Source organism: Miniopterus natalensis, chromosome 1, assembly GCF_054644295.1.
Source record: "Miniopterus natalensis isolate mMinNat1 chromosome 1, mMinNat1.hap1, whole genome shotgun sequence".
In the NCBI taxonomy this organism is placed as follows: domain Eukaryota; kingdom Metazoa; phylum Chordata; class Mammalia; order Chiroptera; family Miniopteridae; genus Miniopterus; species Miniopterus natalensis.
The window spans coordinates 145,210,893-145,236,917 of NC_142081.1; the positions used below are offsets into that span (position 1 = coordinate 145,210,893).

Sequence of the window (26,025 nt, forward strand, 5' to 3'; positions counted from 1 at the left end):
ATTTTATATAGTTCTATGGAAAGGTGACCAGATCCAAGCAAATGCTAGGCTATCAGGAAGCTGAAAAAATTGTATCTTGTTTGGAACATACTGACACAAAACCAGATTCACTCCAGGCTGGGAGGTCAAGGATATTCAGAAAATGCTCCATTATTTTAAGCCATTTAAAATTAGTCTATGAATCCAGTTTGGTAGTCAGTGTCCTCACAGACTCCCACCCCTCCATTATAGCTTCCACCCTTTAAAGGTGTCTGGACTTCTAGACTGACTCACATAATCTATCCAAACCATGTGGGAAATCACAGGCTAGGCCAGAGCTCAACTGACCTCCACAGCCTCTCCAGCTATAAACCAAAGTCACTGAGAGTAAGCATACATTGTCTTGAGGTCTTTATTTCTAAAATTCAAAAAATTTAAATTCTACTTATAACTATGATTTTAAAAATATATATATATATTTATTTTAGAGAGAAGAAGGGAGAGGGAGAGAGAGATAGAAACATCAATGATGAGAGTTGTCACTGATCGGCTGCCTCCTGCACGCCCCCAATGGGGATAGAGCCCACAGCCTGAGCATGTGCCCTGACCAGGAATCAAACTGTGATCTCCTAGATCCTAGGTCGACATTCAATGGCTGAGACTTGCCTGGCCAGGCTGATTTTTTTTTTTTAAATCCTCACTGGAGGACATTTTTTCCATTGCTTTTCAAGTGGAAGGGAAAGAGAAACATCAATGTGAGAGAGACACATTGATTGGTTGCCTTCCGTGTGCACCCCAACTGGGGCTGGGATCAAGCCTGCAACTGAGGTATGTGCTCTTGGTTGGAATCAAACCCAGGACCCTTTAGTCCACAGGCTGACACTCTAACCACTGAGCCAAACTGGGCTTTTTAACTATGATTTTTTAAAAATTATATATTGCTTTAAAATTCATAGCCCTTTAAGAAGATAAAAATTCAAATTTCTTATACCCCACATCTGAGTAAATCTGACACTGGAGGAAGACATACCATATTTATCTTTTGGCTCCTCCTTCCTGGGATAGGGGTTGGTGGGTCCACTTTCCCTTGAGTGAGAATTATGGACATAAATCATCAGTAGAAATTAGGAAGCGGATGAGTTAACAGTATTTACCTGCAATGCTTTGAACTAGACAGGACACTAAGTAGAGTCCTTCTTTGTGTAAAGCAGCCTCAGGCATTAACCACAGGCAATGTGACAATGACTGTCTCCAGCAGACTACATTAGAGACTGGTTCCTAAAACAAAGGTTGCTACCCATAAACTAGATGCCTATGAGATAGCTTCTTATGAAGAATTCTGACTAAAAGGGATGCTATATGCTGCAACACAGATACTAACTGAATTATTTAAACTCTACTTGGAGAGTTCTGAATATAAAACACAAAGAAGAGTGACACAGAAGGTGAAAATTTTTAATGACGGCAACGCTGTAAAGCAATAGAGACCACGATGATATAAAGAAGATACAGCAAGAAAGAACTTAGTAGCAGATATGGGAGAAGGTCTAGGTCGCTGGAAAAGTGGCAAACCCTAAACTTGCAGTTGCATTCTAAAAATTGTTTTATTTCTCTAAGGCCTGCTGAAAATGTTTTCTGTATTCCCTAAATGCTTATAACTTGAGATAACAGTTAAAAGTCTGACTCTTAAAGTAAAATGTTACCATAAAGCACAACCAAGAGGGACAACAGTGGTGACACTCTGGAGAATATGAATTTCCATATTCTATATTCTATATATGACACACACTGGCAAAATGCCTCCAGTCAAGGTTCTGTCTGACTTCTATTCCACTTCTGTGCTTCCTTTCATCCAAGATAAAAATAGGAGAAAATAAGTTTGTCACTAGGGTACTTACCCAATTCTAAAGCTGCTATTAGTGCCAAAGCAACAAGGGCTTCATTCTGCATTATTACATGTTCACTAGTTGCCATGGTAACTAGATGCTTGATGCCACCACTCTGTACAATGGTTTTAATTACATCCTACAATAAATAAATATCAGAGAATTATAAACTTTAATTTTAAACATAAAGAAGCTGCATTATAATCAGTCAATTCATTGTTGAGTGGTTTTCTGACAGTGTCCTGCATGAATCATTACATTTAGTAATTTTTTTCTTCACAGAAAAAAAAGCTTTTAGCTTTAAATAAACTAATCAAAAGATGACAATTTAAATTACCTAAAAGTGAAAAAGAGTCCCAGAAGCTCCCATGGTCAAAGAAATACAAGTGCCATTGACCCAAATGCTGACTTACCAAAGGATCAAGAGAGAATAAAACTTGTAATAACAACAAAAATGTGTTTTTTTTTCTTCAAAATTTTATTTCAGCACAAGGTATTGTTCTCCCAATGCTCCAGGTAAAGCATTTTTGGGGGTAGCTTTTATCCTTTGTTGGATCTGATAAAACTGGCTTACATACAAAGGGACTGAATAAATCCCACTGCCAGCACTGACTTTGAGCAAATTATTGAACCTCTCTGCACCTCAGTGACTTTATCTATAGTATTGAGATAATGTACGTATATGTCTCATAGGTTTCTGTGATAATTACACATGAAAAGCACAAACGGAATATATAACAAAGATTAGATGAAAAAAATAGTCACATTCATTTCTAGCTGCCATTTTTGTTTCCATCTCAGGGTTTTATTGCCTAAAAAATCTTGGATTAAGTATAATTTAGTGGAAAGTTCAATTATAGAATATTTTAAGCAGCCTGTCCAAGTTAGTTTCAATGGCACAAAACTAACTGTAATTAGAAATATTTAATTAACCTGCTGAAAATATTTAGAAAAAAGGGTTTCCATTATACTTCCATCTATTTGAAATTTTTAGGAAAACTATTTATACATGGGATGTTTGCTTTGAGACCAAACTTGTTTAGCAATAACACATTCTAAATCAATAGAGTCCAAGTACTAAATTTTTATGGTAGCATATTCTTGCATCCAATATGTCTTTTCCCATCAACCTCTTTTAGAAAGCAAGAAACTATCTTTTAAAGCCTTTTTTAAATAAAAGAAAGCCTCCCATATACTGCTTACTTGGTGGCATTTTACTTGAAACTGATAAAGAAATCTTTCTTTTTTTTTTTTTTAATATTTTAAAATAGATTTTTAGAGAGGCAGGGAGAGATAAACATTGATGTGAGAGCAAAACATCAAATGGCTGCCTCCTACATGCCCCTACCAGGGATTGAGCCCAAAACCTGGGTATGAAACCTGAATGGGAATCAAACTGGCAACCTTTCGACGCACTGGTCAATGCCCCACCACTAAGCCACACCGGTCAGGGCCAGAAATCTTAAAATTGGTAAAGATTTTAATGAAAATCACAAAGGAGTTTACTGAGTAAAGAGGACTACAGAGATTCGTAGATTCCTAGGCAATCACACAGGAAAGGTCCCTGGGCTGCCATTTCATCCTGTTTTGTGATGTGTCCTGAAAAGCCCACTGCGGTAGAGGGCAGAGAATGAAGGAAGGAAATTTGTGTAGCAGAAATAGCCTCCTGGTAAGTGTAAGCATAGTTCTTTTCCATCTCATTTTTCTGGAACAGATATCCAAGTATTTCCTTTTAAAATGCCTGCCCTCTCTCCTACTACAATAAATGCTCTATAGAGTTGCTTTGCTTGATAGAATGGGGGTGGGGGGTGGGAAAGATAAATGAAGCATTGTGCTTGTGTCATATGACAAAAGAGAATTACTAATACTGACAGCTACCCTTTATGGAGCAACAGCTATACAACGGAGACTGTACTGGGTAGCTTATGGATATTAGCTCATTTTTATCCTCACAGAAAATCTTATTAGCTAGATATTATCCTTAAGTTTATAGATGAAAAAACTGAAGCTCAGGTTAAATTATGAACTTTGCCCAAAGCCAGTGATTAAGTGGTTAACAAGCTAAGATTCAAATCTAGGCAATTTGACTAATAAGTCCTTGTTCTTAACATCTGTAGTCTACGTAAAAGTTTAAGTGCTCAATTCATCACAGCGAATCTTCCCCTTCTCCTGAGAGATTCCAAGTTAGCCTCTAAAACATCACCCCTTCTGTGACACCCAGACAGAGTTGGTCTCTCTGCAGATGTACACAAGTGAAATGTTCAAAAGGTTCACCTTAGAAAAGAGTATTATAAAAAATAAAAGGTATATAATCTAGACACTAAATCAGCTGCTGAACTGCTGGCCTGGGTTTTCACCATTGTATTCTTTACAATATTTATTTGTTCATTTATTGATTCACTCAACAAATACTTATAGGTTATCAACCACGTGCCAAACACACAATAAGCTGGACTCTGCCATGAGAATGGATTTTGTCCAACTTTGTGAGTTCTGGGCATCAAATACTATCCAGATATCTTTTAATTTCTAAGTATCAGTAGCTAGCTTGGTCAGTGCCTAGCACACAGGTGTTTGACACTGATGCTGCTAATGGTGGTGCTGGTGGTGGTAAAAATAATTAACAGCAGCAGCAACCTCCATTTGCTGAGTGCCTACTGTGTCCCACGTACCAACTGAGCACTGTGTGTATGTGATCTCACTGAATTATCCTCACAACACTTTCAGGTAGGTAGTAGCCCAGTTTTTATGTATTAAGATACTTAGATATGAAGACACTTGACCAAGAAAATAGTGCAGATAAAATACGAACTCATTTCTGTTTGATTTCAGAGCCTTACTTTTAACTATTATGGAATAGAATGAAATAAAAGAGCTCAATCTTCAATTATTTTTTTCAGAATTTTTGATTACTGTATTTATGCATAAATACATAAAAATGCAAGCTTGTGATATAGGATCTACAATATTGTTTTCCAAAAAGGTGACTCAAATGTGTTTAGTGAACGGTTTCTTCTGGAGCTTACTTTTGATTTACTGTGTCGTATGAGGGCAGACAGCAGTCTGTTGGATTCCCCCATCACACCAGCATGATCTTTGGCTTCACACCATTCCACCAAACGCTCCACTAACTTAACATTCTTTCCCAGTTGTTCAGCAGCTTCTGCTATAGAAAAGAAGGCAAACCACAAAGGAATGAGTCATGGGTAGGCAATCAACTGAAATAAAGAGTGTGCAAGAAAATTACATGCTTAAAAAGCACAAAGCAATTTTATTAAAGCAAGAACTGCAAACACAGTACTCCATATCTGATGGACTATTTCGCCTTTCCTATAAAGTTGTGGACTTTCATACAAAAATAAGCAACTTCATATGCTTTCAGGTCAGCCTGGTAGTCTGTTAGTACTCTGTCAAACTATAACAAAAGGTTTTTAGAAGGACTCTAAGGACTCAATATACAGAAAGGTTTTAAACTTTAGAAGTAAATAAACATCATTCATTCCAAAGAGTGGTTTCATTGCTGTTTCTGTACGTAGAAAAATGACCTCCCTGTTTGCAAAACAAATTTTTAAATAATTTGACTGTCACTATATTGAAACATGATGATTTTGAAGACGAGGTAAAAATGGGAATGAAATGCTAAAACAAAAACCCTAGGAACTGCTAATAAATCAACCTAAAACTAGGATTATACGTCCTAATAAAGAGAGAGATGCAATGTCGCTTCCATTTAAAGATTATAGCAAGCATGGGAATTAATGAATGGGTTCTAAAACCAGACTCTTTTTGTCATTATTTGCTCTTTATCTTTATGATTACATAATTCTGAAAGCTTAAAAACAAGTCCTTTTTCAACTACAGGCACATCAAAACTGTGATTGCAAAAATGCACCTTGGGAAAGCATTTCTTTTACCTTGCGCATCTATTAACATTCTTAATGTCCCCAGAAGTTTGAACTGAACTGGGGGCATTTCGGATTTAAGGAATTTCAAAACTGCCTCTGTGACCCCAGCTGATAACATCTTTGCTTTATTTACAACTAGAGAGAGAGAGAAAGAGGCCATGGTTAAAATGGTGTTAGCATTATTGATAATCATTCAATTCAATACACATTTATTATCTTTAAGGCGCTATGTTTTATATTTTTCTATTTTTAAAAAGTCATGTATCCTGTTTGTCTATAGGAACATAACATACAAAATCAAACATAACCTTAAAACACTTAAATAACTTGCAAAGGAAATCTGACAACGTTGCCTTCTTATTTACAAAAAGCACAATTCCTCAACTACTAAAATGTTTCTGTTCTTGACCCAGCTGTGTTAACATAGATGTTACAGACATTAATAAACAACCATCTGCTATATGAACCAAACTAATTTCATATAGATTATATCTTCATATAGTTATACTATTTCCCCTAACCAGAAAATCATTTTTAGAAAGTAGAATAAAAAGAACAGTTTAAACCAACTCCTGTATTATTTACAATGATAATGTGATTTCATGGCTCAAAAGCCTTTAATCCAAAAGGACACATTAGGGCAATTGTTAAAAACTATATGCTTGCAGAGAAAATACAAACTTTAAAAGCCATTCTTTTGGGGACTCTGTTAATTGATGCCATTATATTACCTAAATTGAAGATGCTTTAAAAGCCTTAACTAAACAATATAATGAAAATCTTAGGAGTTCACAGAAAGTAACAGAACAGAATTATTTGAATGATCTGAAGAAAGGCAAAGATTATGGTTGTACAGTCTCATAAAACTACTTTATCTCCATTTATCAGTAAAAAAAAAAAAGTAAACAATTTAAAGACTATTTTTGGGGGGGTCAGGGCAAGTCTACAAATCACGTAAAGTAAAAACCTTACCAAAACAATAGATTTTATTTCGTACACAGCTGCCGACTATGCTTCAGTCTTACCTGGAATGGCCAGGTTTCGGAGGGCACTTAGTGCTGCGTGCTGTACGGTTACATTTCCATCTTCTACATGTCTGTCCAGTAAATCCGTAAGTTTTTCTACAATTCCATTGTCTACCATATGGATACAATTTCCATCTGAACAAAACAAAGCATTTTTTCTTCCTCTGCACAAACATCTATAAATATTCTGTAATGCTGATGCCTGCCCATTCTCTACATTAGTGAAACTGCAGGAAAATAGAATGAATTCTAACTCATCAGATTCATAATTTTTTTTTACTGAGTGAGAAGTCTGATAAGATTCTTAAAATAGATAAAAATTTTAAAATAAGAAAAAACTTTCTAGTTTAAACATAATTATCAAAAGATGAATAAGTAGAAACCACATGCTTAAAATGTCCACCAATAGTGAAGTATGACTGAGTTCTGCCAATGTTACAGAGATAATATTCTACATTTTGTTATCATGGCTTATACTTAAATTATTTTTCAATGATAGAATTTTTGAGACATTTATAAAACAGGGAGAATATTAAAATGAACCACCATTATCTCCACATTTAGCTGTAACTATTACCAATATTTTGCCAGTCTTAATTCCATCATTAAGGAGTTAATGATGGTTTCCCTAAAGGAAGGGAGTGAAAATGGAATGTCATCCATTATATGGCAATAAAATCAAACTAAACACAAAAGTAACTCATATTTCCTAGACACAGTATGACTTTTTAGACCAATAGCAGGAGTGCCAGGCTTCAGAAATAACTATGGAGGTCTGATGCCTCTGAAATAGTACACTAAATTAAATATTCTACCCTAGACCAGAGAATTAGCCACACTTAAGTTTTCTAGGTATAACACTATAAATTGAGCACAATAACCCCACAATGAAAATGCAGATTATTAAATCCAAAATAAAATCACCAGGCAAGAGAGAATATCTTCCCAGATCAGATGTTAATTAGAATGGGACTCAAGTTTATCAATCTCTGAAGTGCAGAGTACTCAAAGGACTTCATGATCACCATTCATGATCTTTCTTTTTCTTTTTTAAAAAAAGCTTTTTAAAAATGGATTCTTAGAGACGAAGGAAGAGGGGGAGAGAGAAAGAAACATCCATGTGAGAGCAGAACATCGACTGGCTGCTACCTGCACGCCCACTACCAGGGATCGAGCCTGTAACCCTGGGATGTGCCCTGACCTGGAATTGAACTGGCAACCTTCTGGTGCACGGGAAGATGCCCAACCAACTGAGCCACATTGGCCAAGGCTGTTCATGATCTTGAAACTACTAGAACTTGGTTGAATTGCATAAAATAGATAATTTGTTAGGAAAGTCACTATAAATACCTTATATCTCTGAAAAACTAAGGTAGTACACATACATACTATGTATAATTCTGAACTGTTCAGTTTTAGTACATGTAATGTCAAAGAAAAATTTAAAAATATAGAACATCTGATCTTAAAAAAAAAAATATGCTTACCATTTCTGGCAAAATTTGCAATTGCCAACGCTCCAGCAAGCTGTAGCTGGTGGTTATTTGATGGAATCCAGGACAGCACCCTTTGAAACACATTACCTTTTCCTCCTTCAAATAATTTCTGCATGGATTCATCTGGAGGTAAATGAAACAGATAAGACAAAAATAATTATGAGAAACAAATCCGTATTTCTAAGTGAATATCCAACTGGGAAACTACATACTTCAAAAACTATATAATTTATATGGGGAAAAGTAATGATTCTTTTTACAATAAACTCTTAGTAGAGATTGGACAAGAAACTTTACATTTTTTTCTAGTCTAAGTCCCAAGTAACCATCTGGCTTTTAGTCCTCTGGTACCACAGCTGTGTCTTCTGTATGACGGCTCTTTAAACAGTGAAAGACACTGAAGAGTCCTCTTTTCTGCCCAGCTGGGCGTGGCTCAGTAGTTGAGCATCAATCTAGGATCCAGGAGAGCACCGTTCAACTCCCCATCAGGACACATGCCCGGGTTGTGGGCTCGATCCCCAGTAGGGGGCGTGCAGGAGGCAGCCGATCAATGACTCTCTCATCATTGATGTTTTTCTCTCTCTCTCCCTCTTCCTTCCTCTCTCTGAAATCAATAAAGATATATTTAAAAAAAAAAAAAAAAGACTCCTCTATTCCAGGCTTATTATCTCTAGTCTTCATATGTTTAGGATTTCAAAACCATCACATCAACAGAATTAAATGAGGAATATGAGAAAATGCCTAACATAGTGTTTACAAAAGAGACAATAAATTTTTAAGAACCTGATAACCATATTCTTTGGTTGGTATAAATTACAACTCACCTCCAAGAAGTAATAAAACCATTAGATCTGAGGCAGTTTTGAGCTCAGCAATATCATCCTCTTTGTCACTATCCACTTTCTGTTGAACAATCTCTAGGAGACATTCTACCAAGCCTGCTTCAACCAACTGTAGTTTAATAGCATCTAAAGAATAAAGTGAACAAAATAACCGAAACTTGAGATTCTGGGATAGGAGTTCTGGGATAAGTAATCCATTATGAAGAATTATAAGAAACCAAGAAAATGCATAATTTATATAACACCTTCGACGATTTGAGTTTCAAAAGGAAGTGTCTGACAGTGCAGCCTAAATACAGAAAAGCTTTATTTCATTTTTCTTTTTGAAACTGTTACCTTTCACAGTGTCTGGTAGCCACTACACTGATTCTCAGCTCTGAAGGTAAGTAAGATCACTCCATCATTCTAGATATTATGCTCATGTTTAAAAGTCGTTAATATAAGATATCCCATACTGTTTAAAATAAAAAACACATACCTGTGACATAAAGTTAAAATATATCTATTAATGGAGTTTTGAATATAAAGTTATTTAAAAGAAATGAGCTATTAGTAAATTTTAAACTATATCACAAGTATATTTAGATTCATATTTGTATAAATATTATCTTTCTAGGGCAGTTAAAAAACCTGTAACTTTCTGAATTTTAAAAGTCATGCTTTTTAAAAAAAAAGCTTCAGGTTTTATTAATCTGAAACTTTTCTTGGATGATGGATATATGGTAGTTCATTATACTATATTCTCTCTATATCTGAATAGGTTTTAAAATTCCCATAATGACAGGTAAAAGAAAACAATAACTTTCAAGCTTTCTGATAGATAACCAACAAAATAAGGAATTTTAGAGAGAATTTACATCCAAATTATATTTTTAAAAATTGTCTTCAGAGTAAATTCTACTTCCATATCAAATCAATTTCGTTTGTACCGCCCTAATAACACTTTTTCATTACAGAACTTATATCATTGAAGGTTTTACATTCACACCCATATCTGTCTCTTCCATTAGAACAGATATTATATATACCTCATTCATCTTTGTAGTTTAACCTAAACTGGCCTAGCTAAATGCTTTGGGTGTACCTAATACCACTTAAGATAAATGCTGATCAACTAACCTTAGATATACATTTGCTACACAGAAATTTTTAAACTTACACAAGTTTTACTTTTCAGTTGGATTTTATTTTAGTTATAGGTTTCCCTAAGCTGTATGTGCACACTTCTACAGCAATGGCAGTTTTAGGTTGTTATTTGGGAGAAAAAAAGGCTTTTTTTTTTATATTTAAGACTTTTTCTTTCAGGAAATTTTAATGTGTAAAACTTTAGGGTCTTTTTGTTTTGTTTTGTTTTTTAAAAAACAACCACCACTGGTCCTTAGAATATATTTTCAGAAGACACAGAATATTCAACCTGGAATATTTTTTAAAAAGGTACATTTGCACTGTGCCATGCTGAAAGTAGGGCGTTTCCTTGGTTACAGAATGCTAGGTCTAGAAATGTGCGATGACTAGAATTGAAAGCCATGATGAAAAAGCCTTAAAAATACTAAGAAACCTCAACTTATACAAAATCCCAATTGAAATGTTGGAATCATTTTCCTTTGCATATAAGGAAAAACAAAGATGATCTGCTAAGGATAGTCCAGAAATAAGTTATCAAAGGTATCATTCAATCTACTGCACAATTATAAAAGAGAAGTGAAGGTGGTAGAGGAGAAACAAGAAATAAAAACATTATTTTGAAACATTGTGAGGCAGGTTACAGGTAATTCCCTGGCATAAAAACTGACTAAAGGTCATAATAAAAATTTCATTTGGCCAAACTAACAAATGAGATGAAAAGCAAATTTCTCCCTCAAGAATAAGAACTAAGGCATTTAGAAAATTAAAAATGTGTCAAGATTAAAGTTTACAGATCTCTCCTCTCACAGTTTGACTGTAAACACATATATATGTGGGAGATTTAAATGGCTTTATTAAGGAGGATTAGCAAGGCATTCTGCTAAAGCAGATAGCTCAGAAGACACCTATCAACATCATTCTACCCAGGGACATCTATCTTTATCATCACACTTTGCATATATATGTATGTATGTATCCATACATATATGTATGCATCACATGCATACATATAAACATACATATACATATATATGTATTTATTTAAATATCTTTTCTAAATGGTAAAAAAAATCCCACAACTATAGAAAGTGCATAAAATATGCACTTAATTATTAATAAGCAAATGACCATGTAACTACCACCTAAATCAAGAAATTCATTGCCAACAACCCAGGCAGGCCCTCTGTGCATTCCCTTTTCCTGTCACAAATCTCTTCCCTCCATCCATTTCTCTCAAATCACTTCCCTGACTTTTATGGCAATCATGTCTACACTTTTCTTTATTGTTTCACCAAATAGTCACTCCTAAAAACTACAACATAATTTTACCTTGTTTTGAATTTTATATAAATGGAATCTTACAATATATATTTTTCAGCGTTGGCCTTATCCTTTTCATATGTTTCTAAGATTCATCTACACTATTGGTTTTAAATGTCTTCATTCCATTTCTTAACTCTGTATTTTCCCATTACATAAATAAACCATGATTTATTTATTCTACTGTTATGGATATGAGTTGTTTACAATTTTCCATCATTATAAACAATGCTGCTATGAACATTCTTGTAATGGTTCCTGGTACACAATGTTTCTGGATCATAGGGAATGCATATCTCCAAGTCAGTAGATGCTGTTTACACCCCACCAGCACTTGATGAGAGCTTCCACTGCTATACACCTTTATCAACACTTGATATTATCAGACCTCCTAGCAAGTATATAGTACTTTATTTTGCATTCCCTGATTAGTAATGAGTTGAGCATTTTTTTTTTTTAATCCTCATGAGGATATGCTTATTGATTTTAGACAGAGGGGAAGGGAGAGAGAAAGAAACATCGATGGGAGAAGAGAAAGAAACATTAATGGGAGAGAGAAACATCGATCGGTTGCCTCCCTCACGCACTCCAACTGGGTGGGGATCAAACCCACAGCCTAGGAATATGCCCTGAGCAGGAATCACTGTATGGGACAATTTGAGCATTTTTTTTTTTTATATGTTTATTAGGCATTTGGATTTTATCTTTTGTCAACTGCTTATTCAAATCTTTTACACATTTTTCCTACTAGGTTTTTTACATTTTTCCTAATGATTTGTGGAAGTTTTTACATATTGTACACGTAAGTGTTTTTGTGGTTGTGTGTGTTGTAAATACCTTCTCTCACCCACTATTTTCCTTTTTACTCTTAATGGTGTCTTGAGAAATGGAAGGTTTTACTTTTAAAATAACCCAATTGATCAGTCTTTTCCTTTATGGTTAGAGCTTTTTGTGATCTAAGAAAACTTTCCATACTCCAAGGTCATGATGATATTCTCCTAACCTTATATTTTAAGATGAACTTTCTAGTTTATTAACTTTCACATTTAGGACAATAACCTATCTGAAATTAATTTTTTTAATACAGTATAAAGTGGGGGGTACATATGTATCTCTCCCACTGTAATTTTTTTTCATATTCCCAGCACTGTTAATTGAAAAGACTAATTGCCATACTGTTTCACAGTGACTTTTTTTACCCCTTAATAAAAAAAAACATCTATTAATGTACCCATTTGTTTCTGGGCTATCTTGTCCTATAGTCTTCTTCTCCATCCCTGCACCAATACCACATTGTACTTTAATAATTATAGTTTTATCATAATAAGTTTAATTATTGTTATGCAGTAAAACGGTTCTGCTACCTTGTTCCTTTTCAGAGTATCTTGGCTATTCCTGGTCTTTGGGATTTTGGTTAGAACTTCATTGAGTATACAAATCAAAATGGGTAGATATAACATCATTACAGCATTGAGGTTTCCAATCTATGAAAGTGACATAGCTTTCCATTTATTTATATCTTCTTTCTCTTTTTGATTTTCTAGAATTTTCTTCCAGAGATCTTGAACAATTTTACTAGTCCATTCTTCAAAAATTTGATATTTTGTACTATGGTAAAAAACATATATTTAAAAATGCATTTTCTACGTTTTGCTGTAGTAATACAGCGTTTTGTGTTTTTGCCCAGCAACCTAATTTTGATTAATTTTTAAAAACTGATCTATAGGTTCTTTTGGATTTCTGACACATAATCACATCATCTCTATAAATATTGTTTTATTATTTATTTCCTGTATCTTTTCTTTCTTATACTACCGCACTGGATAGTTCCTACAATAATGAATAGAAGAAGTCGTGATCCTTTTCATTCCCAATCTCAAAGAAAATGCTTTTTGTTTCACCATTATGTTTCCTATAGGCTTCTGGTATATATCCTTTTAATTCTCCTCTAGTGCTGATTTGCAAAGAGTTTTTAAAAATCATGAATGTGCCCCGGCCAGTGTTCTCGTGGTTAGAGCATCAGCCAGCACACCGCAGGGTCCAGGGTTTGATTCCCGGTCAAGGGCACGTACCTCGGTTGCCGGTTCTACCCCTGGCCCTGGTGGGAGTGCACACGGGAGGCAACCAATGTGTCTTTCTCATATTGATGTGTCCGTCCGTCCACCCCCCGCCCCACCTCCACTCTCTCTAAAAATCAATGGAAAAAATATCTTCGGGTGAGGATTAACGAATAAAATAAATAAACTCATGAATGCATAGTTAATTGTATCAATGTTTCTTAATCTAAGATCATATAATTTCTCCCCTTTAACAACTTTTAATGTAATAAAATACAGACTGCCTTTTGAATATTAAACTGTTTTGCATTTTCAGAGTAAGTCCAATTTGCTATGAGGATCAATTTTAAATATATTACTAGATTTCATTTGCAAAAATTTTAAGGAGAAATTTACATCTATGTTCATGGTGGGAATGGCATTTAATTTTTATTCTTGTATTGTCTTTGTACCTGGTATAAAGAAGACTATAGTAGTCTCATAAACTGGTGAGTATATCTGCTTTTCTTGTTCTCTGGAAAAATTTAAGATTACTCAGCTTTTCCATTTCTTCTTGTGTCATCCATACTTTAAAATGTATTGGCATCAACTTGTTCATGACACCCTCTTAATAGTATATGTAGTAATATCTTTTACATTCTTGATTTTGGTTATTTGTGCCTTCTCTCTCTCTCTCCCCCCCTCTCCTCCTGATTAACTTATGAGGGACTTACCAGTTTTATTAACTTACTTCAGACTCAACTTTGGTGATTTATATACTTGTATTCATTATGTATTTTCTAATTTCAGATTAGCAAAATAAATAAATAAATCTTTAGATTTCCTTCTATGTTATTTGGCTTCATGTTTTCTTCCCCTTAAATTTCTGAGATGAATACTAAGCTCACTGCTTTTACATTTTTCCTTTTCTATCTTATTTAAAGCAAAAAAATTCCCTCTAAGTATGGCTTTACCTACATCACATAAGATTTGAGACAGTATTTTCATTTTCATTATTAAAAAAATTTCCTAATTTACATCATGAGTCTTCTCTGACCTCCTAGGTATTGGCAGTGTGTTTTTAAATATCTAAACATAGAACATACTCTGTAAGACTGCAATCCTTTGAATTTGCTGAAACTTGTTTCATGACTATATATATTTTTAAATGTTTCATTTGTACTTGAAAAGAAAGGGTTCTGCAGCTGGGTAAAGTGTTCTAAAATATGTACATTAAATCAATTTTCATAATCATGTTGTTCACATATTCTATAACATTTTTTTTTTTAATTTGCTCATTTTAGAAATTACTGAAAGAAGTATTAAAAGCCTCTATAATATTTATGGATTTGTCTATTTCTCCATATAGTCCTAAATACTTTTGCTTCATGCCTTTTGGGGTAATGTATAGATGTTACAGCTTCCAGATGAAATGGAACTTTCATCACATATGGAGTCAACTTCTTTATCTCTAGTAAGTCTTTTAATCATGAAATCTATTTTATCAGTTAATATAACTACCTCAACCTTCTTTAGGTTTAAATGGTGTATTTTTTCAGTCTTTTTATTCTCAACCTTTTAAGTATCCTCATATTTAAGAAGTATTGCTTATTTTAAAAAGTACAGTTGGTTTTTAAAAATTTAGCTGACAACTGGATTTTTAATTAAAGCGTTTAAGCCATGTGCATTGATATAATTACTGAAACACTGTCTTAAATCTAGTATATTTTTATGCCCTATTTGTACCCCCCCCCCTTTTCCATGGTCCCTTTCCTCTCCTCTCTTCTATTATTCTGGATGAAGAGTTTTGTTTGTTTTTTTAAAAAAATCTTTCCATAAATCCTTTCATTAGTTTGATAATTACAGATAGTTTTTAAAAATTATTTTAGTAGTCACCTTAAAAGTTGAAATCTTTGAATAATCAGAGTCTACTAATACTTTCTTCCAGATAATACAAGGGTCTTGGGACTCTTTAACACCTTTCACCTCCTCCAAGATTTATATATTCATATTGTGGTATATATTAAATTATATACATATATATTTTAAACTTCACCATAAATTGTTTTTATTTTATATATTCAGTGTTCATGAAATTTATCTATGTATCTACTAGATTTTTGCTCTTTATTCTCCCATGTATCTAGGATCTTCCTTCTGGAAGGATTTTCCTTCTGACAAATACCCGTTAAAATTTCCTTTACTGAGAGTATATTGGTGGTGAACTTTCTCAGCTTTTCATCTGAAAATAACTTTATTTTGCCTTCATTTTTGAAGAGTATTTCACTGTGTTTAGAATTCTAGGTTGGTCTTATTTTCTTTCAGTACATAGATGTTGTTTCACTGTCATCTGGTTTTCATTATTGCTGTCAAGAAGTTAGTTGTCAGTTGAAATGTTGCCCCTTTTAAAATAAGCTGTTTTTTTCTTGGCTACTTTAAGATTTTTGTCATTGGTTTTTCTACAATTTCAATATGATATATCTAAATGTAGAGTTCTTTTTTTATTATGTTTTAGATTCATTTGGCTTCTCGGATCTTTGATATCTTTCATAATTTCTGGTAAATTCTCTACCAAAATTTCTTTAAATAAATCCTCTGCTCTCCACCCTCTTCGGGACTCCAAAAAATGTATATGAAAGCTGCTAATTTTATTCTCTGTTTTATGTATATTGGTCTTTTATTTCTGGATTTCCTTTCAACCTATCATCCAGTTCACTGGTTCTCTAATTCAACTACATTTAATCTGCCAGGAAATCCATCCATTAAGTTCTTAATTTGGGTTGTATTTTTCAATACAGGAATTTCCAATTGTGTTTTTTTTCAAATCTGCCATGTCATATTTTATAGTTTTCAGTTTCCTTCTAAAATTTTCAAACCTGCTTTTAACTCTTTGAACATAATAAGCATATCTATTCTGAGTCAATGTCTAATAATTCCAGTATCTGAAGATTTGCTGCTGTTGCCTGTTCTTAGTTCTGGTTCTTGCTTACAATGTCATCTCCATATATGTCTAGTCCTCTCTGATTATGTGCTAGACACTATACTTGAAAAATTATTTATATGGGATGGTTTATTTACTCTAATTCACTCTTATTCCTTGGGTGTACCCCTTAAGATTTTTTTTTGCCCAAACAGTAGTAGTTTGCCAGTGTCCACACTGTTGACAGGCCTAGAACTTCAACTTTTATCCCCTTTGCTCTGCAAGTGTACATAAGTGGAGTTCAGGCTCTCAGCTGCCTTTTCCAGACTGGCATAAGAATGTGTAAGCTACAGAACCATCTTTGCCAGGATTTTCAAGTTAAAGGAACTTGGACAGTAGCTTTGGCCAATGCAGGTATTTAGTTATGAAGTAGATAATGTAGCTGACATCAGAGATATCCAAAAATCAAACTTGTATCATTAATAAAACAATTAACTAGCTGACAATTAAATGTTAGAAAAAAAACCCAGAAAAAGCCTAGATGATTAAAAAAAATAATCAAGAGGTACATTTATTTTCTCACCATTTTCTGCCAAAGGAGCAAGGACTTCAAAAATCATTTCCCTCTTATCATGTTCTATTTGTTTCTTGAAGAGTTTTACCAGCTCTTCAGCAATGTTTGTACTGGCAAACTGTTCTTTACTGGACTCTGCCAAAAAAAATAAAGTTTAGTGTATGCAAACAAAATTAAACCCAGAAATTGTTTCCAATTACTTTCAATACTTGGTTATTTTATAACACTACTGACAAACACCCTTCAAATACAGAAATAATCAAATCCATTCTTTAATGCTCCTGAGAAGGAAAAATGTCTAAGGTTTTAAAGAAAACGTTATAACCCAATTATATTCAAGGTTTTAAAAAATGTTCACTAGCATTATACACAGGTAACCATAGCAACAATAAAATCACTAAGTTTTAAATTCAGTTTCAAGGCTTTTAGTCAAAGAAAAAAAAATTATTACTCAGAACAGACTGAACTTTACATGGCTGAATTAAAGGTGACTTATGATCTGATCTTTATATCATTAAAATGGTGTGTGTTTGCACTGCAGTATCCTGGCATGCCTATTATTAAAGACCAATCAATTCTTCACATATACTTGGTGTCCCCTTCATTATTGACTCTTTCACATCTCCAACCTCTCCTCTACACTCTAAGCCTCACATAAAAAAGCAATATAAAAAAACAAACACCTTCCCTCGACTCCACTTTTCTGCAAATACCATCCATCTCTGTTCACTTTCACAAACAAGTTTCTCGATAGCATTGCTTACACACACTCTACTTTCTTAACTCACAAGCGTCCTAAACCCACTTCAAGCTAGTTTTGGCCCACATCTACTCTCTGCAGTATCCTTTGCTTGTTCTTCCTTTCCCACCAGACCTCTATAAATTCCAGTTCCTTGGGATTTGATTCTTTGCTTTCTTACCTTTTTGGTCCTTAGTTTTACCCTAGGCAATGTAATTATTTTCCACTGTATCAAAACAGTCCTTGTATGTTAATACTTACACAACCATCTCTCTAGCCCTCTTCTGGACTCCACACTATTTATTTGACTGGTCATTGACATCTCCATTTAAATATCTCTAGCATTCAAACTCAATGTCTAAAATGGACTTCTGATATTACCCTGATTTCTATTCTTCCTCCAGACTTCCTTAACTTGGTAACTGAACACTTTTTCTATTCACCTATGTAGGTAGAAACCTGGGAGTCACTTCTCACTTGTTCTCATTCAACCCTACATACAATGGATTACCAAAGTCTACCAATCTGCCTCCAAAATACAACTGGAATCCATTTCCATTTTTCTCTAATTATCTTCTCAATTTTTTTTGCTGCATCAGATATGCTATTAATTTATCTAGAAGTTTCTTTTAAAAAAAAAAATTCTGAACAAATTCAATCTGCACTGGTTGCTCTGTTTTGGGGGTATAGCTGACATCCTGGAATTTCTCATAATAATTCTGATGACTCCTTTCTTTTCCTTCCTGTATGAGATATTCCATTATATACTTTCACCTTCACTTGTTTTGTTTTAGTGAAGGCATCCTCCTGAGAAAGCTACTATATATTGTGCATGGGAAGTAAACATTTTGAAATCTTGACTGTCTGAAAATGCTCTTTCCCACCTAGAGTCTATGCCTCTAATTTAAATTAGTCCCTGACCTCATTCCATTAATTTCTCATACTAGCAATTATCATAATTTATAACGATATGCTTATTTATTTGTAAATTCATTTAAAAAATTCCGTATCACTGACTAAACTGTAAGATCCTTGAGGGCAGGGACACTGTATATTATTTTAACTACAAAAAACACATTGTAGCCCGGCCAGCATGGCTCAGCGGTTGAGCATCAACCTATGATTCAGGAGATCAAGGTTCGATTCCCTGTCAGGACACATGCCCAGGATGAGGGCTCGATCCCCAGCAGGGGGTGTGCAGGAGGCAACAGATCAAAGACTCTCTCATCATTGATGTTTCTCTCTCTCCCTCTCTCTCTGAAATAAAAAATATATATATTTAAAAACAAAACAGGGTGTACAGTATAGTGTCCAGTACACAGCAAGTGTTCAAAGGAAATTGAATGAATGTGTGACTGAATGAACAAGTAAATTAACAGAAGAGTTAGGTTCTGTCAACATCAAAAGAAAATACTGCAAATTCAACTTTAAAAGAGAAAGAAAAAACACAAATCTGCTGCTAAGTAATGCAGGCCATTTGCCAGCACAAGGAAACAAATGTACTATGATTAATACAGAAATTAAAGAACAAAATCTGTACTTATCCTGCAGGTGGATTGAGAGAAAAGGCAGCATGAAGCATGATTTGGACATTATATTTTAATTAAATGCCATGGGTCCTTAACCGGCCTTTAGCAAGCCGTTTCATTTTCTAAAGGCTTTTATCATGATAATACATGAGTTCAAATAGTTAGTCCTAATAATTTATATTACCAATAGAATGCAGTCCTTCTCCCCCATTTCTTCTCCCTAAGGAGCAAGCACATAAAGCTCTTCTAGCCAATTCATTGGTATTTATCGCCACATCTTTAAATAACATTTGTATTGTCACTTTTTGATTTTTAGTTTTAGGTATTTTTGATTGACTTTCTTCTATGAAAGGTAAAAACATCAGCTTTCTTATTTTCTCCCCATCTCTACCATATCCCTCCATAGTCTCACTCTAATTATTTTGGTTATATCAATTATTTGTATTTTAATAATACACTATTTCATTTTCCCTGGAATTATTATTTTCTCATTTGTTTAGTTTTCTAAGTTCTTATCATTAATTTAACTCCAAACTCTCCATCGGTTGTCTAATCATCTCTTACTAAGAGCATTCACTTTAGGCATTCAATCAATTTCATCTCCTATAAGGATTTCCCCAACCCTGACTCCATCAGCCTTCTGATTTTTTTCTCATCTGGACTGGTTGCTCTTTGAACATAGACCATTTGGGCCTCTCATGTGACCACATTACCAGGAATTTATGTTTTCTATTGGATATCTCGTATCCAGATTCCTATGTTGTCTTCTTTCGTAATTTAAATCCCTTGTTCTGGTGGAACATGTCTTCCAGCAGTTTGCAGAGGAAAGGTATGAAATATATCAATTTTCTGAGGTGTTCATGTTTGACACTGTCTTTATTGTAACTCCATTGTCTTCTGGCTGCCAGTGTTGTTTTGGGACATTTGATGGGTATTGATTCACAGTCTTTTGTATACAATGCTTGTAAAATGTCCTCTTCGTCCCCATTATTCTAAAATTTCATTGATATGCCACGGTCGGGGCCTATTTTCATCCATTATGCTAGGCATCTGACAGACCCTTCTAATCTAGAAAATTATGTACTTTAGATTTACGATAGTGTAATAGAATTCCATACTCGTACTACCAGGAATGTGATATGAACTTGATACTTGTGTCAATAAAAATAATACAGTGTGATTTGTTAACTCACAGGCAGTAAAGCCCACTGAAGAGAGAAAAAGTATTCTGGGGCACACATGTTCTACTTTGGTGTTGATGTATAACCTTATGCATGGGCACAAGACTCATGATATAAACTCTAAAAATCTTAGTAAATAAAGGAAGATTCTCTTTTCTCCTCCAAATGGGGAAAGGGCATTAACAGCTGGGAACAGAGTATGAAACTGGGCTGAACTAAACTGGGTGCATATCCATTTTTTAATACAGACCAGGGAGGTGGATTTAGGCCCAGGCCGTGACATTTCAAAGTGAACTTAGGTGGTCTACGAAATCTCCCAAACAAATCCTGATTCCTCAACAGAGGCAATTCATACTAAATGTTGTTTATGTTTCCATTATAAAGTTTTGACATTATCAAGGATTTTAACACAATTTCTGTTTTATTTCTACAAACTATACTGAACACAAACTCTCACATTCCGTTTTAATAATGGAAAATAATAACTTGTGAAAAGTAAATATTCTTTTATTCTTAGTCTTACTTGAATAACGGAAATAATGAAACAGTACGAAAAACAAGAAAAGCAGAAGAAAGAAGATTCGCAAATACCAGCAGATGAACCCACTGAAAAAGAATGACTTTTAAAAATTAACTGTGATAATCCCTATTCTTTTAACTTGAAGTCAAAGCAAAAGTAAAGTACTGAAATCAAGATTTTAATGAGCAGTGTGTAAGGACATGAACTTTCAGTTAGAAAATCCAAGTTTAGATTCTGGTGCTTCTGTTTATTTACTTATAAAATGGGGGTAATTAATAGATTTGTTTTTTGCTGTAGCTATTATATGTAGCTATGACAAAATACCATTTGGTTTCACTGTCCCCATAATAAATAATTTATTATGAACATAGTTGTGCGCTAGATTCGAACTAGAAGTTGTAACTTTCTATCAAGAATCACGGGAAGGAGAGAAGAAAGGGTACTTACTATACATGATATAGAGGAAAATAAAACAAAGAGAAGAGATGGGGATGCTGGGGTTATCAGTCCTCCTCTCTGCTATGACTGGACTATTTCCAGCACTGGTCTGTTTCTGCCTGCCTTCTGATTTTCAAGGATTTCTCATAACTTTGTATATTCCATTACAAATATATTCTTATGAAAAAGTCCCCTATCATTTTTAGGGATTCTGTTAAAAGAGAAGGAAGAACCATCGTCTGATAGATTCCTTTTCACCTGACAATGTAATAAATTATGAAGTCCTTTATTTTTACCCTGGAAATACAATTATTTGATTTTAAGGCGATCCCTCATGTAAAAATAATAAAGTCAAGGGAGATCATTTTAAATGTTCAACTCTATTAAATAATATATAAGTGTAACATTTAAACCTCAATAGATAAAATAATTAGGGAAACAAAGTAGCTCTCAATTTTAAATGATACAGTCATAAGATATAATTGGATCTACATTTCTTTAACATTGAAGCAAATATCTACCATGACTCAAAGAAATAAACTAATATAATCTAAATGGATTTCCATGTTGTTAATATCTAAAGAAAAATTTATTTAAGTACATTAATAGGTTAATTACATTAGTGGTTCATGACTAGGACTTACCAAGTTCTGCTAAATTGCCAAATGCAACAAGACACATTTCTGTAAGAGCTGCATTTTGGCAGTGGATGCCCAGTAATTTCACTAAGGTAGGAATAACACCCATATTGATAAGCTGAGCTTGAAGGGAATCTGTAACAACAAAACAAAGAATAGTGTTTATGTACCAAACAGACATTAGTAAGAAAAACACCTCTTATTTTCTCTACTGCAAACTAAATACTATTTCAATTACAGTAAAGTAAGATTAAGTCCATTCGCATAATTGTCTTGAAAAATTTTAAGACATTAGTTCAGAAGAGTTGTCTTGAATCTTTTCCATTAAAAGAAATTTAGAAATAAAAATAATTCAAATAATATGTCAAACAGTATTTTTGAAAAAGCAGGGTCTTATATCTTTACAGAGCAGGCTTTAAAGATGCATAAATGATTAAACATTACCATTGGTTTTTAAATAAAAAGGTTAGACAGATAACATCTGTATTACAGGAAATCAGAGTATATGAAAAGCATTTTAAAAAGCAAGTTTTAATAAAGACCAAGAGAAGACCATTACAATTACTTAATAAAATATAGAAAGTATGTAATTCACAAAAATTATTGTTTGAGTAACTGCAGCAGAGCATTCTTCCATGACTGCTAGGATGAAAAGTAGTTTTTAACAAGGAAAGAAAGGGTTACTTAAAATGTTTTTCTTTTCAAATTGTTGTTTAATAATAGTAACAATCATCTTAGCAAAGAAAGGGAAATTTGGCTTGAGAAGCAAAGAGAATGAGGTCAATATGGCTTTGTCATCACTGCTTGTCTTCATTTTCTAAGAAACTAATTGGTTTTAAAGTACTTAACATGACTTGGATTTCCATACTGGCTCTTCATCTACAACAGAATACCTATAACAAAACTGAAAGTATATAAACCAAAAGTACTGCCTTTTAGAATAAGCTAAGAAAGACATAAACACTCACATGTCTATGCAAAACACAAAGTTCCTGTTAATAACTGGTTCATCCAAAGATACAGGGATGCTTTCAAAATCTCTTTTCTTTTAAAAATTATATGCCATTTTCTAGCAAATAATTTTCTCCAATTCTATTAAGTTACCTACTGGGAATCTACAGATAAAAATCTGTTGAATACAAAACAAATTTCCCTCATAGCATGCTTCCCTTGAGTTTGCCTACTAATCTCTTTATTACTCTTTATAGTTAACCTATGGATAAGGAGGTGCTTGGGTGATCACCAGCAAAAAACATAGACAGGGTTGAGCTGTATCACATGCCAGCTGATTATTTGCCTGGTGGTCTCTATAGTTAATTTTTCCTGCTTTTAGAGTGAAATATGAAGAGACAGCCAACAGAGGCTGATGCCCCTGGAAACTGCTGAGTGGTTACTTACAAATATTATGTGGTACAGTTGTGGGGGCCCATCTATACTAAAAAGGGGCCTATTACCAAAACAAGAATAGAAAGCAGGCCTCAGAAAAAGGGAAGTTTACATTTAGAGTTCAAATAGTCTAAAACAATTTCAAATTTTGCAATGGAATTATGAAGTCTGTTCTAAAGAGAGAGAGAAATAAAATAATATATTCAACAAAATGATTTGGTTTTATGTTTTTGATATTGAATGTTTTTTCTAACTATACAATTCAGCAACTAATGAATGACTCACAAAAAGTATCTTACAGGCAAATTACTTGTTATAGAGTATAGTATTATACCTGTATGTTATATTGGCAGAATACCTGTATATGGTTACAGTATTTATAATGATCATGCACCAAGAAGCTTTCCAAGTTAGAAATTATTTGGATTACTTACCAGTAGATAAGAGTTCCTTATTATTGAGTCACCTCTGCAGATCCTTGTTCTTTAGCAGTATTATAAACTTTCACTTATTTATTTATTCATTTTGACTACCTCTTCAAATACGGCAGAGCTGTTGAATCATTAAATTTCAGGTATGTAAGCGTGAGCACTAGCGCATGCATTGAGTGTGAGTCAAACTCCACTATATATCTGCATATATGTAAGCATCACACAAACCCTCAGTACTGTTGGTACAAACTATAAAAATCCAACAGTCCGGGGACATCACAGGAATACATTTTACAAAGGAGATAACAGGAGAATCCACTTGGAAGATGATGTTCATGTTCTAACTTGGCATCTCTACCACTTTCGTGGACCACTTTTTTTTTTTTTTTTAATTCTCACTCAAGGATATTTTTTCCATTGCTTTTCAGAGAGAGTGGAAGCAGGGAGAGAGAAGAGGGAGAGAGAGAGAGAGGAACATTGATGTGAGAGAGACACATCAATTGGTTGCCTCCCGCATGAGCCCCGACTGGGGCCGGGGATCCGGGGATTGAGCCTGCAACCGAGGTACATGCCCTTGGCCGAAATCGAACCCAGGACCCTTCAGTCCACAGGCCAACGCTCTAACCACTGAGCAAAACTGGTAGGGCTTGGACTACTTTTACAATATTATGAGTTTTGGTTCCAAGGAAAAGAGGGACAAAAAGTTAAGAAATGTTTCAGAGTTCCATACAATCTTTGGCATACAAATTGAAGCAGTAATATTTGAAACTGTGATAGATCAGGAAAAAATGTGGCTTAGCACAATGGCATATGGTGTGAATCACCATAATTCAAAAAAATCATGTTGCTTTCATGAAGATGTTTTACTGCTACGTAGGAGCCAAATTAATTGTATACTCACATACAACACACATACCACACACAAGTATAAAGAGAAAAATGTATAGCTATCCAATGGAGAGGCTCATTTTAGAGCACTTAGGTGCTTTCTTTAATATTTAATTCTATGATGCTAACTAACATTTACACTCAACTCTAAAGTCTGTTCACACCAATTGCAAGCAAAAAGACTTGAGTAATGACGGCCCAGAAGAAGAAAAAATAATTTACTCAAACAGGTTGATACAAATTTTCATTTCAAGATAAGCAGGCATCCTAGAACATGGTTCTCAAAGTGGAATCCCCAAAACCCTTTCATGGATCATAAAGTCAAAATTACTTTCATAAATTTACAAAGATTTTTGTTTGCCTTGTTCACCGTATTGACATTTACAATGATGGTGGAAACACACTGGAGGGTAAACTGCTGGGGCTTTAGTATGAAAGCAGTCAGTGGCATCAAATTTTATTAGCAGTCATTATATTCTTCACCATCACACACAGTAAAATAAATGCTATTTTTAGCATTTTTAATTTTTAAAAGCTGTTTTTCATAAAAATATTATTTATGTTAACGTATAGTGGGCTTTTATTATTTTTAAATGCAGTACTAAATAATTTTAAAAACATCTCAACTTAAATTTCTACTACAGTAAAATATTGATATTACTCATATATACATATAAACAAAAGTTCTTTTAAGTTTTCAGTAATTTTTAAGTGTCTAAGAGTCCTGAGACAAAAGTTTAAGAACCAAAGAATTATCTAATTTTTATAGAAGATAGACACATATAAAAACACACACACAAAAAATAAAAAACCATGGAAAAGAGATTCTGTAATTCTATGATGTGTTTGATAATGTGATAATAAAAAAATAAAATAAATAAAAAACATACTAGAAATCCTAGATTTTAGTGCTCAGATACTTTGAGCAAAATTACAATAGGCACCTGAACTAATTTTGCTTATTTGAGTAGAAACTCTACTTAAGCCTAGGACAATATTCCATGACTGAGTCCATTTGCCTATTTTGGTTACAACTTAGTATGCTAGCAATAAATATTTGGGGGAGAGGGCTAAATAGGAATCCTATTTGTGTGGAACAAATTAGTATTAATTCTTTTCACTGGAAGCAAATGACTAAGTTTAATCACTTTTTTTTTATTTGCCCAA

General features: G+C 33.9%; 1 protein-coding gene across 4 annotated transcripts in view; it reads right to left on the reverse strand.

Annotated features, from left to right (window-relative positions):
• RAP1GDS1 (Rap1 GTPase-GDP dissociation stimulator 1) overlaps positions 1–26,025 on the reverse strand; it is a 129,966-nt gene that overhangs the window by 17,105 nt on the left and 86,836 nt on the right. For 3 of the 4 annotated variants that reach the window (XM_016211191.2, XM_016211189.2, XM_016211192.2), the window contains 8 exons: positions 22,160–22,288; positions 17,118–17,243; positions 9,116–9,259; positions 8,283–8,414; positions 6,796–6,930; positions 5,780–5,905; positions 4,892–5,031; positions 1,878–2,004 (listed from right to left, as the gene is read on the reverse strand). In XM_016211191.2, coding sequence (XP_016066677.1) covers positions 1,878–2,004; positions 4,892–5,031; positions 5,780–5,905; positions 6,796–6,930; positions 8,283–8,414; positions 9,116–9,259; positions 17,118–17,243; positions 22,160–22,288 — 1,059 coding nt within the window. The remainder of the gene's footprint in view (positions 1–1,877; positions 2,005–4,891; positions 5,032–5,779; positions 5,906–6,795; positions 6,931–8,282; positions 8,415–9,115; positions 9,260–17,117; positions 17,244–22,159; positions 22,289–26,025) is intronic. The other variant, XM_016211190.2, reaches the window with a different exon arrangement.